Source organism: Ascidiella aspersa, chromosome 2 (assembly GCF_963924565.1).
Source record: "Ascidiella aspersa chromosome 2, kaAscAspe10.2, whole genome shotgun sequence".
NCBI lineage: Eukaryota > Metazoa > Chordata > Ascidiacea > Phlebobranchia > Ascidiidae > Ascidiella > Ascidiella aspersa.
In genome coordinates, this window is record NC_139448.1 from 2,722,236 (window position 1) to 2,743,193 (window position 20,958).

At 36.4% G+C, this 20,958-nt stretch overlaps 1 protein-coding gene across 1 annotated transcript; it reads left to right on the top strand.

Moving 5' to 3' along the window:
* The first annotated feature begins 1,241 nt into the window (after positions 1–1,241).
* On the top strand, positions 1,242–8,655 carry LOC146163132 (kelch-like protein 36). Its single transcript, XM_083382904.1, has 8 exons — positions 1,242–1,320; positions 4,588–4,622; positions 4,912–5,061; positions 5,405–5,582; positions 5,869–6,009; positions 7,372–7,527; positions 8,105–8,237; positions 8,550–8,655. Exons 1-8 carry the CDS (start codon positions 1,242–1,244, stop codon positions 8,653–8,655), a joined length of 978 nt encoding a protein of 325 aa, XP_083239030.1.
* The last annotated feature ends 12,303 nt before the right edge of the window (positions 8,656–20,958 follow it).

Genomic DNA, 20,958 nt, shown 5'->3' on the forward strand with positions numbered 1-20,958 from the left:
CACGAACGCTTTACATGTTTAGGGTGCAGTTCAGATTTTTTTCTGGGTGCACTTGCCATACTTTCCACAGTGGCCCCCACCCAAACAGTAACCAACACCCTATCCCAAATATTGTAAGTTGCTGTAATAATTGTTTCAACGCTGTGGTAGGATTAAAGACCAGCGCCATCCTTTTATTGTTGCTAAAGCTAATAATGCTGTTTCTGGCTATTGACTTTCATTCCGAAGTTTTATTAGTTAAAAGACAATATTATTTACATTCATTTACAATGCTAGAAAATATGGCGCTCTTTCACTATTGTATGTAAAAATTAATAAAAAAAAAAATTTTCTTCAAATGCTGCATACCACAACACATATTGTTTGGGTTAGGGTGCGGGTTAGCGTTTGGTTAAGGGTGGGTCAAGTTATTATTTATACTAAACATAATATTACTTGACCCACCCTCACCCAAACGCTAACCCGCACCCTAACCCAAACAATATGCGTTGTGGTATGCGGTATTATTATTATTTTTTTTTTTGCATAACTTTTCACGTACAATAGTGAAAGAGCGCCGAAAATATTAGTTGTTAACGAGCTGTCAATAGAGAATAACTGCCTAATTATGCGCCATGATTTTAATTTGGCGTTGGCCTAATGAGTTTAGTTGTCTGAACCTTACAAATGGAATAGGTCGATTCTTGGCCCCGAGTTAGGTTCCACCAGGTCGTATGATCATTTTGGAGTAGGCTAAGCATCCGAATGTGCCGCGATAGGATGCTAAAATAGTTTATTATTGTTCATTCATTGTTTTAAGAATGACAAAAAAAATGAACATTGGATTTCCGTAGATTTAAAAAATCTAACAAACACGTGAAACAACTAATACAGTTGAACATTTGTTAAAGCGGAACTAGGGTTAAAACGTTGTTGGTTGGACATAAAGTACACAGACAGGGTCGAATATTATTTACTGTGGTTCGTTGTAAGCGTGGCGTCAAGTTACTGTTCACCATACACCAGCCATTGTTGGCACAAAAGCGTCTCGCCTTGAACTTGTTGCCCTTCGCGAGAAATTCAGTGTAGGCTACTTAGTTCCGTCCTTGTGGTGCGGTTAAAAGCATTAGTGGTAAAAACTAGAAGATTGTTTTTCGCGCGTAATTTCTTATTATGTTACATAGTTTACTATTACTTTACTCATTTTTGCTTTATTTTTTTTGCCTTTTCGATTTTTATTTAAAGAAACGATTAAAATAATTATGGCTGGGATTAATCAACCTGGTGATGACGAACGAAACCCAAACGCGCTGGAGTTGGGAATAGAAGCGGAGGAGTGGGGTAACATGCCAACCTTCTTAACAAACTGTGCTTTTGCCGAGTCAAAACTGCGAAATTGTTTTGGCGTTTTGCAAGAACCTGTCATTCGTATTTCACAGTTAACTAAAAATTAACGAAAATTGTCAGCGTCAATATTTGTTTGGTGGACAGTAACTTTCGTCGAAAAAACGTTTGTGGCTAAAAATTAGGCAAATTCCATTTTGCACAAACCAGGAAGGGGAGAAAATGTGTTTGGGGGATTTTGATATAAGGATAGCGCAGTAAAACTATCTGTATGTAACTAAACTCCAAGTAAAGGTGATTTTATTTATTTGGATAAATAATTTGTAGATAAGGCTCTGTTTATTAATCCGAAACAATTGGAATTTTTAAGTTTCTAGATTTTAAAGAAATTAGGGTTTCATTCGAAACATAGTGTTGGGCAAAACCGAACCTTCACAAGTTAGTCTGTTATAACTATAGTTTAACTCAAGTTAAACCTTTACTGTTTGTTTTAGTCTTTTAGTAAAACATGGAACTGGAATAAAATTACCTAGTATAATTATTTTAGGTATAATTCAGTTTTGGAGGAAGGTCAAAAAATCTGTTGTAAAACAGGTCGATTAATGTTATGAGTTGGTATGGCACAAGAGAAATATAAGGCAGTTAATGTACGCCCTATTTATAACCATTTAACTTATATATTGATACAATGCTACTTAGCATGGTACTATTTTGGATTTGTATGTTTTGTAAAAGTATATTCAACCTATAAAGGCGCCATATAAACCATTGCTTGAATTATGACGTCATGTTGTGATGCAACTTGTGAAAATATCTCTGAAAACTACAATTCTTGACCTGATGCAAAAATCGGAAAAAAGGTTAATTCAGAACAATGTATACTTCTTTCAGTTTTTTTTTAGTATAGGAGTAAATTTCAGTAAGACCTTTTGAGTTGGTACCCTACTCATCAAAACATATTTTGTAAAACTCGGAAAATATCATTTATCTCTTAAGGGGTCTGTCTTGCCCCGCCTTCCTCTAAATGTTGGTGCATCACACCTTTTAAAACACGATTAACGCAAGTTTAATTTTTGCTCTTCGGGCGACGTTTTGACGTGGTTTGTATGGAGCCTTACAACTGTGAAGTGAATGCCCTCACAACATGATTGTCAAAAAAATGATTACTTAAAACGTAGAAAGCTCTATTAAAAATTGTTTATACGACAATTTACACCAATACACCGCTGAAACATATTTTTAACAAATATTTCCCGGCCAAACCTTTCTCGAGTATAGGTTAAACAAAATGTAAGATTCCATCAAGCTGTGGCCTCTTTATAACTATTACATATCATGTTGTACCCTGCGTCATTTGCTTAAACCACGTGTTATTGCTGATGATTTATAAAAGGCAATTTAATATGTTACAAAAAATAATGAACCACTGGAATGGCGTAATATCCTGGCTAGAGTGCTAAATAGTTCGTAAAATGGTTAAACGTTTTAGTTTTCCTAATCGTTGCACTACGTGAAGCTACACGTTCGGTAAAAGAAATTCCATATTATGTGTTTTTTTGGTATGAGCTTATAATATAAAAACAGCAATGGCACTGGAGCTGGTCGTCCCTACGCTTTTAGCCGCTGATTGTGTGTGAAATGAAAAATATTTCCCACAATACCAGTAAAACCTTATATGGAAACGGCCTGTGTGAAAGCAGAAATTCATCGATTGGCATCATTTAAGGAAAATATGTAATCTCGGTGCCAAATCGTTCTCGGGTGGCCATCAAGTTGTTCTTTGTTAACCACCATTACATATTATGTTGACCCATAACGTGTCAGTGTGCTTACATCTCGCTTTATAACTGATGATTTAAAAATTAGTTGTGGCAATGTCACATGCAACCGAAAGGTAATGTTCTGTGTTGTGTCTAAAATAGGTCGTCGAAATACACATTTAAAATAAAACTTAAATTTCTCTTTTTGTGGCAATTTTTGTGTTTTTGTAAATTTTTTTTGGCAATTTTTCTCTTTTTGTATTAGTTTGATCTTTTTTCAACATAAAAATCATGAATTTTTTAAATATAACAAAAAATGCCTAAAAAAACTAGATTTCATTTGGATTTTTCTTAGAAAAAATAAAATCCAAAGAGGTTCAAAAAAAGCCTAATGTTTTCAATATTGGCTTTAAAAAATCCTAACTGGCAAACCTACATAGCTCTTGAGTGCCGGGTTTTATGCTTTGCCTAAACAGGGGCGTATCCAGAAATCCCAAAAGGGGTCCGTCCCGAATTTTCGACTTAGGGAATTCCGTACTTTCCGTCTGACGTTAATGAATAATGATGTCATAAACAGGGTAAGAATAATCAGAAACACCCAATTGCAGCCAGCAAAAGCGAACAGGTGCGTCGTCGACACTCCTGCCAGGCGCCAACTGCGAAACCGCTTGATGTGTGTGCAATCGTTAACTTCAATATACGTGACTGATTTTGGTAGAATCATGTTTCGAGAGTGACTATCAGCAGCGCAGTTTCAAAAAGTTCTATTTACGGACAACGCTAAATTACAATCACACCTTTCACCACCTGCAATACTATAAACAAAGATCGTTTTTCCCGGGTGTTATTATGCCATAATTAGCGCTAGGTTGGGTAATTGAACACTAAACACGTGGTCTTAGAATATGCTTAATAGAGATTAATTCTGCGGTAACTATCATTATATTAAAATGGCGACTTTGAAACGCGCACGACAGTCACAGTTATACCAGGTTTTAAGAAAACTCTTCAGTTAAAAAAACTCAACGTTGTTACTCAACATCGGATATTAGCGCAGACAGCGAACAGCGAGGATTAGCTGCGCCTAACTCGTTTTTGGCAAGAAATAAAGAAAGAAGGTTTGACTTAAATTTTCGAATACATACTTGCTAATCAGCCAACCTGGAGGAATAAGGAAAGATAAAAAATATCCTGCGTTTACGGTCGACCCTTGTACAAACAAAAGACGAAAATCGGCGTTTGGCGTTTGATTTTGGTTTCGCTTTAGCTTAAGACGTGCGACCGAATGACGTTGAAAACATTGCCGCTTCGTACAGTGAGTTGAGCCCTGACAAAAACGATAATATCACTTAGAAAAATGGGGTTCCGATAAATTTGTAGCTGCCCAAGTGTGTATTATTAGCGTTTTACACAACAATTGGGCTTTCTGGTTTTAAGACTATTTGTTGCAGATCAGCAAATTGAGTTCAGTAGGTCTGATAACAACAATTTTTGAACTCGTCAGATCACAAAGTGGGTCTCAATCAGCACTCGGCATGGGTGAATTTAACTCACATGAGCGCAGTTTATGGACAAATTAAACTTTCATCACGCCATTTTAAGTAAAATTTTGAACATGTTAGAATTCACTATTACCAGGGAAACCCGAATTTTATAAATACAAATGTAACCCCGAATTTTATAGAACCACTGCTTTAATGATTTGCGTATAAACCACGTTATTTCTAGCTGTTCCCTTACATTGAAATAATTCTTCAAAACTTTCCACAAAACGAACCCTAACCTTACGTGAGGAAACTTTGAACGTGGTAAATTTCACTATTACCAGGGATCCCAACCAATCAGATCGCTCCAAACCAAGATTTTAAACCCGATGTTGTTTTCAAATCTAAAGCACTTTCTCCAGATCGGAGGTAAAGATTTAGAACACGACTGCACGAAGTATGACGTCACCAACAATGACATCACAATAATGCCGGTAACATTTTGTAGGTTATATGCTGAAACGATAACCTCTATAGTGAGTGACTTAAGGTTATTCGTCTCGTTAGTAAAGGTGAAAACACCGTAATGATAGATTGTAAACACACTCAAAAAGTCATAACAGGCAAATACATACAGTTTTAACACTATAACCAAACATAAAAATAAATTGATTATTCATTCTAAACGTGAAACCAAAACGCAGGGTTTCACTTAAAAAGTTCATTAAAAGTTAATTTATCCCGGTTAAAGGTCAAGCTTTTGTAATATCGCCTTCACAAATAGCTCGGTTATCAAAATCTAAGCATCATTGTAAATGTTTAAACTATTTCGAGCAGAAACTGAACGAGGGGAGGTTTGCATCGACTTCGGTGAAGGTTGGGGATTGCGTTTTCACATGCGGTGGATGGGGTATCGCAAGTTGTGAAGTGCTCAACGTCACCACTGGAAATAGTTGGGAGTTCGTGGCTCCAATGCCCGAAGGTCGATGTAATGCCGCATCTGTTGTTATCAACGGTGAGACATCGTTTGAATTAACTAAAGTTTTGTAAATTTATGGGTTTAATGTAAACATACTCAGATTATGTGAATTCACCACAGCATAAGTGTGGCAATACTTTGTACGTCCGATAAAAATACAACAACATATCGCCACCCCTTTACTTAAGGTTAAACACATCAGTATAATAACGTCACAATTGCAAACAAATGGCGCTAATTTAAGTTACTGATTTGATTAATGTCGAACTTAAAGTTAGCTGAATGAGTTTTGTTGTGACCAAAACCACCACTTGCTTCTCAGGTTCAATCCTCGTCTCTGGTGGGTATGCTGGGGGCAAGCGTCAATCCACTTGCTTGCTGTATGACGTCACACGAAACTCGTGGTCCAAGTCACGTGACATGAATACTGCAAGGGCACAACATGCAATGGTGGCTTTGGATGGTGAGATGACTGTTGCGTCATAATGTAACTTGATCTAAGCGAGTAGGTTGAAATCATTAGAGGCAGGCTTAAGTCGGTTCTTAAGGAAATGTCTGCAGTTCAAATATAAATGTCAACAATGTAACGAACAAACTGCGAATTTTATATTATGATTATTGTGTTGAATTATTCAATGTCTTAGGTCGCATTTTTGCTTTGGTGAGATTTTATCGTTCAAGTGTTGCTCTTGTCTGCAGGTGATTATTTTGGTTACTTTTTACATTATAATCCCAGGTTTATAGCTTGGAATGCAGACCACTTTAAACAACATTTAAACGAACTTTTGAAGTCCTGGCAAAAAACAACCGCCAAGTTTTGTGGCACTGAAATGCGCTGCTGGCAACTCGTATGTTTAATACCATGGGCCTTGGGCAGCTGGCGTTTTGTGAATAATTAGCAAAGAAGCTGTTTGCTAAAAGTAAATATTTTACATTAAAGCAAGTTACATGGCAATTGTATTCGCCGTTATCCGGGGCATCGTTTTTTATCTGGAAAGGAACAAAGCAAAAAAGATGCGAACAATATATGCGTTTTCAAACATTAATCTTGACAGCTGGTTAACTTGCGTATTACAAACATTAAAAAATATTGCAAGGTATGTGGAGAAAAACATAAATGCTTTTATTACGTGTAATGTTTACCAAAATATGTCACCATATTAGTTATTGGCCGGTTAAACACAGATTAGTGGTTTTTCATCCTCAGTTTTCTAATTGATTATTGATTAGTAGGACGATTATTTTTTGACCTAAAAATTAAGAAATTTTTTCCCTGAAAAATTAAAATTTTGACAAATTTTGACCTAAAAATAATTTATTTTGACCTGTTAGAAAAACATTAATTTAAATGACCTAGGCGTCGTTAATCACGCGTTTTTTATACCGTATATTGCTCTAATGAAGATATAATACGGTTAAAATGACTTTGAATATAAATCAAAACTTTTTTTTTTTTAAATAATAATGAACGATAAATTAAAAAAACTGAACGACCAGTTTCAAAAAGCTGACTATATTTTTTTAATTTTGTAAACGATTTATGTGCAATTTTTTTTCGATTTAGACCAAAGTAACCAGAATCTGATTATTGTTAAACTTCACAACCTTAATGTCGGCAGTGGACTTATATCAGTTTAAACGGGATTCATGCACATCGAAGGTTATTGTTCGCAGTTTATTTAACTGCAAATGAACTACCAACATAAGACGTCCATTTGTAGTCGTGTCACAATCGCTGCAACAACGTGACGTCATTATTTGTCTTTTAACTCTTCACATCCCTTATTATGTCATAAATCAGAATTGTTGCCTGTTTTACTTCCAGATGTAGCTTATTCCATTGGAGGGTGGGGTAACAATTCATACCTCAGTTCATGTGAGAAATACCAGGACGATCGCTGGTTGAAAGTCCCATCAATGAACAATGCAAGGAGTGGATTAGCAGCTGTTGCATTCGATGGATGCATTTACGCAATCGGGGGTAAGCAATGTGTTTGCAGCGGGAAAACGCAATAAGACGTACAAAGCAACAATACCTAAAGCAGAAAAATACTATAGTATTCAGACCAACGTCATTATAAAGCCAAATACGCAGTAATATCCACGACAGAATAAAACATAAACCTGCCGGAATAAGACCTAAATTCATCGGAATAAAGCCTAAAAGGCCAAAATAACGCCATGGTCCGGCATCGGCTGTTTTGGTGTCGATGTTTATGTGGCCTAGTTTGAACGTCGTCGTGAGGGCGCCTCCATTTTGACACCTGATTGTAGGGGGGTTCGGTTTGTGGTTAGAAAATCGGCTAGGTTGGTATTTTTAGGGGAGATAGTACTGCACCTAGGGGTGAAGGTTGGGGCTAGTTAAAATGTTTTATTGGCATGTTTCTGGCCAATTACCTATAGGTCTTTTTTTACCAAAGTGCAAGTATTTTTTTCAGGTTTTTAGATTTTTTTGCTCCAGGCACTCCGAACAAAATGACATAGGCACTTTGGTTGTGAGCTTGGCGTTATATTTGTTACAGTTACAACTTTACCCAGTACGTTTCTTGCTTGTTTAGGTAATCCCTACACATGGACAGTGGATCGTTACGACCCAAGAACGAGCAAGTGGAGCGAGGTTACATCAATGAGCGTTGGACGTTATTGTCACGGAGCTTGTGTTTTGCAAGGGAAGATTTACGCCGTGGCTGGGTGAGAACTTTGTTTTAGATTGAACGTTTATAGACAAATTACACTAAATGAGAATTTGTTGACAAAGTAGCTTTCGAATACGAGTCGAAGCTTTTTAGTATTATTATGTCATGTAGACTATTACGTTTAACGAAGCACATAATCGTTTTAAGGAAATTAAAAATCATCATAATTATTTTGAATCTACGTATAACATTACTCTCGGCGTTGGAAATTAAAAAAACAATTAATTATTTCTAAATTGTAGTTTCCTTATTTTTATTGTGAATATTTCTATGTAATCCCAAGATAGCTAAGTTGTATATATTACAGGTGGGACGAGAAATCTGTTGAAGTTTACGATCCACGCGCAGACAAATGGACTCATTGCTTCGACACACAAGTTGTACGAAACTGGAGCAATGTTGTGGCCGTTTAAACTAAACTTCAAACTTAATATTAACAAGGTAAAACAAATTCGAACAACTGTTTTTTCTTTATTCGCGGAATGAAACCGAGCAGTGGCGCAGCCAGCCGATTTTTTTTATGGGGGGAGTTGGAATTGTTTTGGTTAAGCTTTTGCCATTGTATGAACTGCCGTATCGAACACAAATAACAAAGCTAGCAAACCGTTTCGAGAAACAACTTACTGAGTTGTAACACAATACTCAAAAAACATTCAAAGGACAAAAACAAAATGAAAAAAAAAAACTGTACAAACAAGTACAATATTTTATCAATTATGGAGGCACGGCCCTGTTTTGCAAGAACGGAGACTATTAGTGGATTTTACAAATGTTTTATGTTCTTTGAAATGTTCGTTTTTACTGCTTGCAATGCAACATTTTCTAATAATTTGTTCGTTTTATTTTTTTACATGGCTTCGTATTTTGATTTTCCACATCGCCTAATAAATGTTTTGTTGCTATTAGGTTAAGACGTTGTTTTCTTTTAAAGTGGTAACATTAGAGCTTTGGTTATACCCGAGTAACATACACTTTAGGCTCGTCATTTTTTAATACATTTAAAATGTGACAACTTTCAAACAAACGGTATTTAACTTATATAAATGAAACTTTACAGCATTTAAAAGGTATGGCATACAAACTATATTTTCTACCAATGTTGATTATGTTAAATCAAAAAATGTTTCTTATTTACCGAATGTTATGTTTTAACCCTCTTCGGAATTTTGTTTAACCCAAATGCGCTGTGCATTCTACATCACTCTCGTAAGTAACAGGTTTGGTAACGTAAATAATCAAAACTTCCGCGCTTATTAAACATGAAGATAATATAGTCAGGACATACGAAAGTGCTGTATGTATTTTCAAGCTTCGTGCAAGCTTTTTATGTGGCTTCAATGCAGCCATCAACCTGTGGGGTAATTAGCAGGGGCGGATCGAACAAAGCGGATTGGTTCTTGGTTCATGACGTCACATTATGACGTAATGTAGTGACGCGATCTCAAAAAACTTGGCTCCCCCAACAAAAAATCCTGGACCCGCCCTTGCAAGGCATACTTATCCACCCTAAGCTGGATGGATATAATAAGGTGGGTTTGTCAAAGGATGGGTGTTGGTTTGCCCATCATGCTGCTCAAAAAATTGGTTGCCTTTAATTAATTAAATCAATAAAAACAAGTGGTTGCCTTTACAAGTAAATGAATAAAAGGGGGGGGGTTGCTTGCGTTTGTTATTTTTTATGCTATAGCCAAAACAGAAAAAGAAATCCGTCTCGAGTAAAAAATTAGGAAAACATGCAACAAACCAATATGAAATATGAAACCAGCAAAAACTAAAACTGCAAAATAATAAAACGTATTAGACTTTAAACCTGCTCATAACACGCTATTCACAACATCGATACTAATGGTTGAAGAGTTCAACATTTCAAACAACTTTTCTTACCTATCTGGGAAACCTGTCTTACCGAGCGCCTTACTAATCGGCATCAGAAACAAAGTGCAATCTGTCTTTAATGTGTTTGTTTGGTGATGGTTTTATTTCGTGCAATGGTCTTACTAAGCTCACACACAACATACAGTTCTTTCGTCGAAGATCCTTTTTCATCGCGGTTATTTTTCATTGCAAAAACGTTCAATTCTAAGCAAATGTAATAATCCAATTAGGAATATCACATTAGCTTAAAACAAAATGTCTTTGCAATTAAGAGTTCGTAACGGTTAGAAGAGTCCGTGACCAATATTCCATCTTGACTTCTTCAACTTGCAGATGTCGTATTTTATCAAATCCTGCAAATTACCATAAACGCATGTGCCGATTACTGCGCTAATGGTTCAGAGCTGTGCAGTGGCTTACAATAAAAGTGCAGTGTTAAGTGAAAAAGCTCTGAACCAATTCTGGCCTTTTTGCTTTTCACTTATACAATAAAAGTGTACAAAACATCTACAATAGAAGGCGTGACTGACACGCGAATTTGCCAGTTGCGAATATCGAATGTATTGAATTTTCTTCCAATAAAAAATATAGTTAGTTCGCAATTAGCAACGTCAACATCGACTGTGGAGTAACATTTAGGATAAACAAAAGCCTTAATAAAAATGCTTCTAAAACGTTAACGATAAGAAATGGAGCTCATGACCGGACGAGAAGCTTTTGACAGTAAGACAATTCGTTGTTGGGATTTCTAAAATGGAAAACTAGAATTTATGATATTCCTGACCAAAGCGCTTTAAAACTATTTGTACAAGTTTAATACGTTCAAATTAAACTGGTTTTCAAGCGGTTGCCTTGCCCAGCAGTTTTATTGCTACCTATTCACCGGGACAGAAGGGAAAATGTAAGTGGGGAAATAAATTGCAAGGCAAGGCCTGATTATGCAACAGACCATTTGTAAATTACATCGGGCTACTCCCGTCAACTATCTTGAAAACCAGTTCCTACGGGGACCAGTCATAGCTCCAGGAAAAAGAAAAAGCTAGAACTAAATTTGGATTTAAGTTAACACGTTGTTTTAAAGAACGGTGTTAATTGCGCAACCCTAAAAATATCTAAACACCGTTCCGATTTTCATTAAACATCCATTTAGACAAAATAAGGGAGGTTAAAACTGCTGTTTAAAAGCTAAAGCCAGGGGGTTGGGGAATCCTATGCCATACGCGAGGTTTGGTGCCAATACCGGTTTGTATTGAATTGCCTTACACGGACACAAGACAAGCCCGTGAACACAACCGTCGGAATCTAGCACGAAAGTCCCTATTTAGTTAAAACCGCCACACTTCTACGACATCCCACGCAACTTGGTGGCGGCTTACCCACTATTTGCAACGCGAAGCTAAAAGCAACCTATTTAATTCAAAATGGTGCCACGAGTTCTTCTATGGGCCACCTACAACGCACCCTAACCTTCTAGTGGCACCAGAACTACGTTGCACCGCCAAGATTAAGCAAGGTTCCCTGCCCGAACCTTGCTTTGACCCAAGCGGCTTCCCTGCGTCAAAAGAGGTTAATACTAAAGCCTATTAACTCGACAGTCGAGATTGACGCGACTATTTGTTACAGCACCTCGTAATAGTTGTACGCCCCAGTGGCGTATTAGACGAGATAATTTAAACAAAATGTACAAACAGCATGCTTTCATCTACAGCCAGTCTTCATCAGAATAACGCAGCCCTCCCAAGAATACCATCATCTCTAATAACTTTTAATTTGGGTATTCTGAATAAGTTTACTGGTAATAACACTATATATGTCTTCGTATTTACTATACCGGTGGAAATTAAAATAATATCAGGAAAAAAGTTTGCGCATTCACCAAATTTACGGTGTTGAGTTTAGTTTATATTTTTTTACTTCGTGACTGTTTGCTCTGATTTTCTTTAAATGTTGATTTGAAAATTTTAGAGAATATTTGTGACAGTTTGTTCCACAGGAAAGATGTAAGGAAATTTTAAATTTTTGTGGGAAATTAGTGTATTTAAAATAAGTGAAAGGTTTAGTAACCCAGGATATTGTGGTAAATTCCACAGTTCCGCCTTACTTATTACCCGAACCTTTACCTTTTGACATACTTATATATGTTCTTTGATGCACTTGAAGTTTCTTTTGCGTTTTCCAGTTTACGAGAAATAAGTTTTCTGTGAAAAGTCAATACTATTTATCACAAAAAAGACAACCATTTCAATTTGAAAATCGAACATGTTATCAGCGAATGCCCACGACTTACGTATCTGAAATAAGTGGGATGTTAAAAATGCACATTCAGACGAAATGCTAATGTTGTAACACACTAGATCCGATAAGAAAAGTTCGGATTACGAAACAAAGATGCCTTTTCAGGCGAAGCATCTTCCTTTTCAAATTAACACCTTTAAAAATAATTAAAGTTTACATGTTTGTTTAAAACCAAGGAAGGGATAAAATAAATGTCTTTAATGTTAACTATGATAAAACGGCAACTATTCTGAGAGCTTATTTCCTTCATACTGACTGGCCACGTCTTACATTTCCGCAGCAAGTAGGAGGTTAAAACACACTTTTAGCCGAAATGTTAATATTGCAACACAACAAAACAGTTAAAAACATTAATTAAGAAACAAAAAATGCTTCAGCTAAAAAATAAAACCTTTTGCTTTCCGTTTTTTGCCTGTGAAATGAGTCACGCACCGTTCACGAGATAAATTTTTTTGTGTGACACTTATTTCCGTTGTAGATAAAAGTATTACACCTGTGTAAACGCGTTGATGTAACAGTTCCCGGATGCCAAATAAATCATTTCCGCTTTTTCGTGTCGCCTTTTCTCTTTCATGCAAACTCCCGACTTGTTTAAGCAAAAGCGGTATGTAAATATATACCAGTTAGCGTCAGTTAATACACAGAAAGGTTGTGTTGCTTGCCGGCTTCTGGCTGGCTTGCTAAACACCAGCCAACAAAAACTGTGTGGATTTGTAATCAGACTCAGACAAATCTTGATTAATTAGGCAAAAAGACATTAAAGAGGCTCATAATTGACCCGCTTGCTTCAAATCGCTGCTTATTAAAAAGTCTACGAGAAAAAATAAAATAAACTAGTTTCAAGAAAATTGTAAGAAGCTTGGTCGTTTTCGTCGTGGTTTATATTTTTATACGTCGTAAATAAGGATGTCGGATACTTTTTATCCCAAAACCGATATAATTTTGTATAAAAATCACTTTTAATACCAAATAATTCATTTCTATGTTTAAACAAGCAAATCAAATTGAAACGTTCAATTGCAATTTTACCGCTGATTAGGCCACAATTTGCTTAAACGTTAACAAGCTTAGTTTCCTTCAATCTACTATTTTATGACAAATTTATATTTTAAGATAAAAATTCTTGTTCCGGATCGCAAACCATGAACTAGAATTTCAATATTAACTTGATATCGGAAGCGATACAGTATCGGACATGTACCGATATTGTTTCCTGGTAAGGAGTATCAGCTCCAATCGATATTATCGGACATGCATACTTGCGTGTATAACTTTTATCGCCAACTAAGCCTGTTGTATTAGGCTCCCTCTATCAGTAAGTGATACAACGGCGTTCTTGTACTTATTTCATAAACCTTTGTTTCGTAAAATCTTTCACTTGTCATCTTTTTCGTCATACTGTCCTGTTAGTAAGTCGTAGTGTAAAAAAGACATTTAAAAATTACCTAAAGCAAATTCAAGTATTTTTAAAATATAACAAGCTCAAGTCTAAGTCATACGTGTGTCGAAACCATAAACTATTAAAATTGGAAAACCAGCCCGATTATTTCACCAATAAAACAGCACTTGGGGTTATCTAATCGTTTTACATGCAAAAAAAGTTTCGTACTCAAGTATTAGTTAAGTCATTTGTCCAAAAGAATTAAGTCAATTAAAGTTATTTCAAAAAGTGACTTAAGTGCCCTTAAGTTAAGTCATCGGCACAATGGTAGGCCGTTACTTTTTTCCACTTTCCTAAACTTTAAAAATGTGCATCTGATACAAATCATCTCTGGTATATCAAGTTGCATTAATTTGGCAAACGATATTTAATACTTAATTGCAATAAAAAGTTAAAAACGACGACAGAACTTACTGATATTTTTATGGACCTTGCTGTGGTGGATTTAATGTTGAGGATGCAGTTTTGTTTTGCGTTCGACAGTTCGTTTACTTGTGCTTGCGTGGCAAATAAAACTACGACTTACTTCCACTTATAGGCTTTTTTAATCAAAAATTTGCGGCTAGCGATGGAAGCGATATTTTTAAATTGCTTTTAAAGTGGATAAAATTAGTTGAAGCGAGAAAATGGTTTCTTTAGAAACAGGGTATTACGTAGCTAGAGTAAAACGTCACTATTTGACATTATTTTTTTTGAGTAAATATAGGGTAAATAAATAAGAAAAAAATATAGAGTAAATAGGGGTAAAATATATATTTGTTTGAAGAAACATTGGGTTTAGGACAATTTACAAACACATAAAACAACCTTCACATTTAACGAAAGTTTAATTATGACGACAAACAATACGACGCAAACTTTACGCATATGTAACAAAAGTCGATAAAAAGTCACCGCTATAGTTGGTACGTGGCCATAAAAGGTTGAAAAGTCTGGGTGAAAGAAGTGCCGCAAACCACAAAACACAACAACAACACGGATTTAAATTAAAATAAGAAAACAAGCTTTAAATATGAATTCAAATCGTAGCAAACCTAATAAAATTTTGTAAGGCCCCCTGGAGGTAGTAAAATCATCAAGAAGAGGAAAATAGAGTCGCGACTTGACTCATGGAAATAATTCTTCGGGTCGAAATACTTCCCATTCAGAAAAGCAACTTATCGTGAATCAAAATACAAAGTCCATCTCGCCTTCTTACATCGAGAAGTTTTCCGATCTGCGAACTATTGCTGTCATCTAGCGGAAAGTATGTGGATAAGCGGCCGTTAGTTTATTACCACAATATTTTGCCGTAGGTTTGTTAAAATTACACATGGAAGTTTTTATTTTAACTGAAAACACTTTTATTATTTAAATTATGAAGTATACCCTGCCAGAATAACACATATAATCGTTAAACGTTCAAAAAAAAATATATATACACACCGTCTAAAAGTTTATTCTGGTTTTAAGTTACATTTGCACCAACAAACAGATTGTCAAACTCAGGCGACACTTTCAAATAAACAGCGGAGCCAGAAAATAGTAAACGGAAAAGTTTTCTGCGTTTAGATTTATTTTTGTTTATAGTTTAAATTTACTGCGTTTGTGAGTTGCTTTAAATAACATGTGGTTGTGGGCCGCGTGTTAGTCGTACATTCACTGCACTATATTTTAAAAGTTGATGTGGCTACGATTTTTTACATTGTTGCAGCGTGGTTAAGGCCCACTTTCCAAATGGCTTTGAGACTGCCTGTCAAACTGTATTTTTTGTCAACTTTAACTATTCGTTAACGCAAAATTTTCACGCTTCGTGCGTATATTCTTCGTTTTATAGTGTATGTTTTACATTATGGTATGGCGTTTTTTCTGCATTAAGGCGCCGTGTAGCATGTCGCCTTTTCTTGGTGTCAAGAGCCGAGGCTGACGCTGTGTGAACTTAGACTCCCTGCTAAATGCAACTGATCCAAATATATCTAGTTAAATATAATTTTCTATTTAACTTTGCAATATGGCGATTGTAACATGAGTAACTTCTATTTAAATTTTAACACAAGATTAACGTAATGCATCCCTCTTACGTGTTTCTTGCGAACGTTTTACATGATTACGGGTGCCGCCATCCAACCAAGGAGATGATTTAGTGTTAATCTTTTATGTATTAGGTACACGTCTATAGGCAAGCGATTATTTACTTAAACCAAATAGACGCAACTTTTTTAGTTGCATAATATGTGGTGGCAGTGGCCATTTTTACATGTTTAATTAATCGTTTTAAGTAATTAACGAATAACAAAAACATGCGCCCCTTTATTATTTCTTGTCTAATTATCAAAATTGTCATAACGCATCCTTACCAAAAACATCCTGTTGTATATTTATCAAAATTGTAATAATATATCTATTTATCAAAGAGCTTTATGTGTCTAAACTCGAAAATGTAATGTTGACAATTGCTACCGTGTGCGTTTTTAGTGAAAACTTCCGGTAAATTGCCAGTGCCTTGCGAAACAGTTCGGCCACTTGTTCACAGATAACAAATAGCAAAAATTGACGCATATCCTTCCTTATATTGTATTAAAATGTGCGACCTTAAAAATCGCCGCTTTGAGAATTGGCACATTAGCCGCATCTCAAAACAATGATTGAAATTGTGTTTACAGTTAGAGAAGCCGCTTTTCGTGTACTAATATGGACAGATTCTAACTTCCTTGTAGGAGATAAGTTGAGAAAGAAAGGCGATAAGCCAACACCCGTGTGACGAAAGTTCAAACAACGCACTACTTTTTCGGTGCAAAAACGCACTCTGAAACGACCGACTATGACAACACGCCATCAACTATTGAATGTGACCTTTGGAATAAAAGCTTAAATGCAAATAACATTGGAAAATTACAACCAAACGAGGAAGGTGTGTTTAAAACACACAACCGCCCGAAATACGAATATAAATGGCCGACTATGACCCGCGAAACTATAACCAACGCCGTGTTAACGCGCTCAACAATTCTTTATGACCATCAAAACGATAAATTAATATCGCCCTACCAGGAATTAACGCACTGCAACGTCCGAAGCGGACACTGCGAGTTAAACCATATAAGTTTCATATGGCAACCCCCTCGCAACTTAAAATGCCCGCAAATAAAATTTGTGCAAAATACCGCATTGTCGTTACATTTCTCCGACAATGGAATGCCTTACCGTTTGGAGATAAAAAGCCTCTCAATATCAATACATCACTGGGCCCATGTTCAGCAAAATCTCAATGCGTCGATCGCGACGCCATTTGTGGTTTCGGCGATTTCGTCATGATACCATACGACTGCGAACTTCACTCATTCAAGAGTGTATTTCCCCTCGCAGAAACAAGAAATGTACCCAAACTCTTCCTGTCATATTTACAGGAATTAAAAGACGATTTTTCAGATACTATAAAACCGCAAGCAAGCCAAATAAACTATATCGAGTGCAAACTTCAACGTCTCATTTCTTTAAGCTTAAAAAATCAAGCTGCGATATTTCCTTCGCAGATACTATCAATACTCACAGGGACACAAAGGTTCGCAACACGAACAGGTGACACCATTTCGGAGATAACTTGTTCCCCCCAAACGTTGCGTTTAAAGCGGTCTCTAGGTTACGGTGGCTATTTTGCCACGAGGCCACTTTTGGAAAAAGTAGGAGGTCGCGACTCTAGCAAACCCCAAAAGCAGGTTTTTCAGTATACCACTGCAGGCTACGCATCAACCATGGTCCTTCACTTAGAAACGTACAAACCCAATCGCATCTTACGTTTCAAAATAAAAGGAATATTTTATCTTTTCCTAAATTACACGCTCGTACATGCATCGAACGATGTGATGCAACTCTCACCAACACTAATGCCCATCAATGAAACTCAGGTAGCCAATGATTTTGCTGTGACGTCAACTATTCTAGGATATGACTCAAATCAAGCAAACGATTTAGAAGCAATAATCGCTACTTTAAGAACCTCAAGTCTGCAAACAGAGCGCTTAAAATACTTCATAGAAGGCCAGCAAATCAATGAATCATCAAATCAAATAACAAATCCTTTGCACGCGAATCCTGAAAAAATATTAAGAAATAGCTTCTTAATGCTACTATCAACGGTCACAAATCCAATTCTAAATGCCATTTTCTCATTTTTGACAATATTATCCTTGTCATGGGGACTAATTCTAACAATATCCACAATAAGGAATTGTCTAATCCGCCTAAGGCCCATTTTAAGACCACACTTACAGAATCGGTGGCAGAATTTTCAGCACCGTTTCCCGATTTTCAATAGAAACCCACAAATCGCTGAGGCACAAAACGAAAATGAAATTCCAATTGACTTGGAGGAAGCAATTGAGCAATAAATAACGAGAACTGCATGAATCGGGAGCACTGGATCAACTTGTGTGAATCATTATAACCTAATCGTTGCAATTATCGCCCATTAATCGCAAATAACCGAGATTGAAAAAATATGTGTAATCGCTATAATATATGTGTAATTTCATTAAATCGCAAAGAGATGTGTAATGTGAGTAATTATGAATTGTAATTTGTGTGCATTTGAAAAGTAACCTAAAGCGCCTATATGTAAAAAAAAAAAAAAAAAAAAAAAAATTGATATATATTAAGAGTAAAGAATATATTCGCAATCAAAGTGTAAGTGTTGAATGGCCTAAATTGCCACAGTGTACTCCCCAATATTTGGACAACATATCTGCCGAAAATTATTTTAATTTTCCGGAACAAACACAAACAAGCGTTGGGCGCTGCAGAGATCAAACGCAAGGCGCGGATCGGTTTTCAAAAGAACACCGAACGGGGTTTTCCCCAGATGCTTCACAAATTTCGACGGCAAAAGCGAAACAGCACTGCTCTGTCAGGGCGAACATTGAGTTCGAACAGCAAGCAAACGATGTTTCAAACAATCAGCGAATGCTGACGTCAAGATGCGAACATTGAGTTCGAACAGCAAGCAAACGATGTTTCAAGCAATCAGCAAATGCTGACGTCAAGATCATCGTTGCAACACAAAAGAAGCGTGCCACCTGGCACACAAGAACAATGAAATAAATGTCGAAGAAGCATGAATTGAAGCATAAAAAACAATCGCGCAAACGCGTTCAATGATCGGACAATTCGCGACCAACGCTCCACGAGCATTCCACAAACAAAAAACATAACAACACAAACAAGGAAACAAATAGCCAGGGCTTTATATGCACCCTGGCCAAAAATTTAGCGGCCGAGTATCTGTGGTGGCAGTGGCCATTTTTACATGTTTAATTAATCGTTTTAAGTAATTAACGAATAACAAAAACATGCGCCCCTTTATTATTTCTTGTCTAATTATCAAAATTGTCATAACGCATCCTTACCAAAAACATCCTGTTGTATATTTATCAAAATTGTAATAATATATCTATTTATCAAAGGGCTTTATGTGTCTAAACTCGAAAATGTAATGTTGACAATTGCTACTGTGTGCGTTTTTAGTGAAAACTTCCGGTAAATTGCCAGTGCCTTGCGAAACAGTTCGGCCACTTGTTCACAGATGACAAATAGCAAAAATTGACGCATATCCTTCCTTATATTGTACTAAAATGTGCGACCTTAAAAATCGCCGCTTTGAGAATTGGCACATTAGCCGCATCTCAAAACAATGATTGAAATTGTGTTTACAGTTAGAGAAGCCGCTTTTCGTGTACTAATATGGACAGAGTCTAACTTCCTTGTAGGAGATAAGTTGAGAAAGAAAGGCGATAAGCCAACACCCGTGTGACGAAATTAATATTAGACAATGTAACAATTTGCCGTGTCATTGCTGCGTCATAATCTTTTTCTCGCACAGAAAATTTCTCTTCTAAGTTTTGTGTATAAAAAGGATTGCTTACAAAAATAAAATGTCCAGTTCTCAGGATCAATTTACAAGTTGTTCTGCTGTTGAACCAATTCAGTCTTGTCTAGACAATACAGTGAGTGGTTGTGCTAGCCGGCATTAGCCGGTTTGCCCATAATAGCCAACACAAACTGTGTGGAATTGTAATCAGACAACAGCAAAACTTATTGAAGCAATAGCGAGGTTGATTGCCGAGGCAAATTAGTTTAATGAGACTTGCAATTAAATCCGCTTGCCTCAAATACAACACCGGTTGGATCGAGAACACCACCTTTCTTAAATTACTTGAACTACGACGTTAGCCTATACTTGTGACGTCACATGTAAGGATTTTTATGTAGGCTAATTTTATAAGTTTCATACTTCAATCTATTCAGCCGAAGAGCTATGTTCTACAATTTCTAAACTGTACAGTCCATTTTCTGTTAAATTATATTCTAAATGCCGTTATTTTAAACAATAGTCGACTCCTTTATGGACAATATGCGTCACGTATCTTTTTAATCGAAGTTTTGTCAATTTAAACCCACCAATCCATTTTTTTTATCCGCTTATTTTGCGCACGAGTTCGTTTGAGAAAAACAAGTGTTTCTAAGTTTGTGACGTCATTATAATGACTCTAACTTAAAACATATATCCTGACACTGCTTTCATAGTGGTTTTATGTGGCTGGCCTTTAATAGCTCCGAAAAAAGTATTTTGGACCAGGACGAAAAAAGTTTGCCGACCACTGGTCTAATCGGTTTTCATCATCCATGCTGTGTATGATTTTCTTTCTCACGTAGACTTAAGTGTATGCACAGGAAAACCAAGCTTAAAGAAAAAAAAAATGAGTTTAGAAGAGTGCTGGACACAGCAGTGAAGTGTTTGAATGATTCGGCATCATGAAACAGAAATTCACTTTTTGGGGACGTGTATTTTTAACACACCCGCAATTTTTACGTAAAGGTCGTGGGAATATGTGTTTCAAGTAGGGCCAGATAAAAGCCACCTTTTTTTTCGGAGGCAAAGGTGGCCAGGCCACCTTTGAAGCGGCCATGTGGAAAGGCTAATGATGTCACACTTTGTGACGTCATCGTTAAAATTTTCACGCCATGTCCCAATACAAAAAACATTAAACTGCCGCGGGCCCCTGCCAACGCAGCATTAAAATTTTCTTGCGCACTAAAAAAATGTTTGCGCAGTGGAAGATTTCTTAGAAGG

Excerpts from the sequence above, each read along its gene's own strand:
- LOC146163132 (XM_083382904.1), top strand. The coding sequence starts at position 1,242 with ATGGCTGGGATTAATCAACCTGGTGATGACGAACGAAACCCAAACGCG. Across the intron at positions 1,321-4,587 it reads AATAGAAGCGGAGGAGTGGG|ATCACAAAGTGGGTCTCAAT; the intron begins GTAACATGCCAA and ends TGAACTCGTCAG. Across the intron at positions 5,062-5,404 it reads ATGACATCACAATAATGCCG|AAACTGAACGAGGGGAGGTT; the intron begins GTAACATTTTGT and ends TATTTCGAGCAG.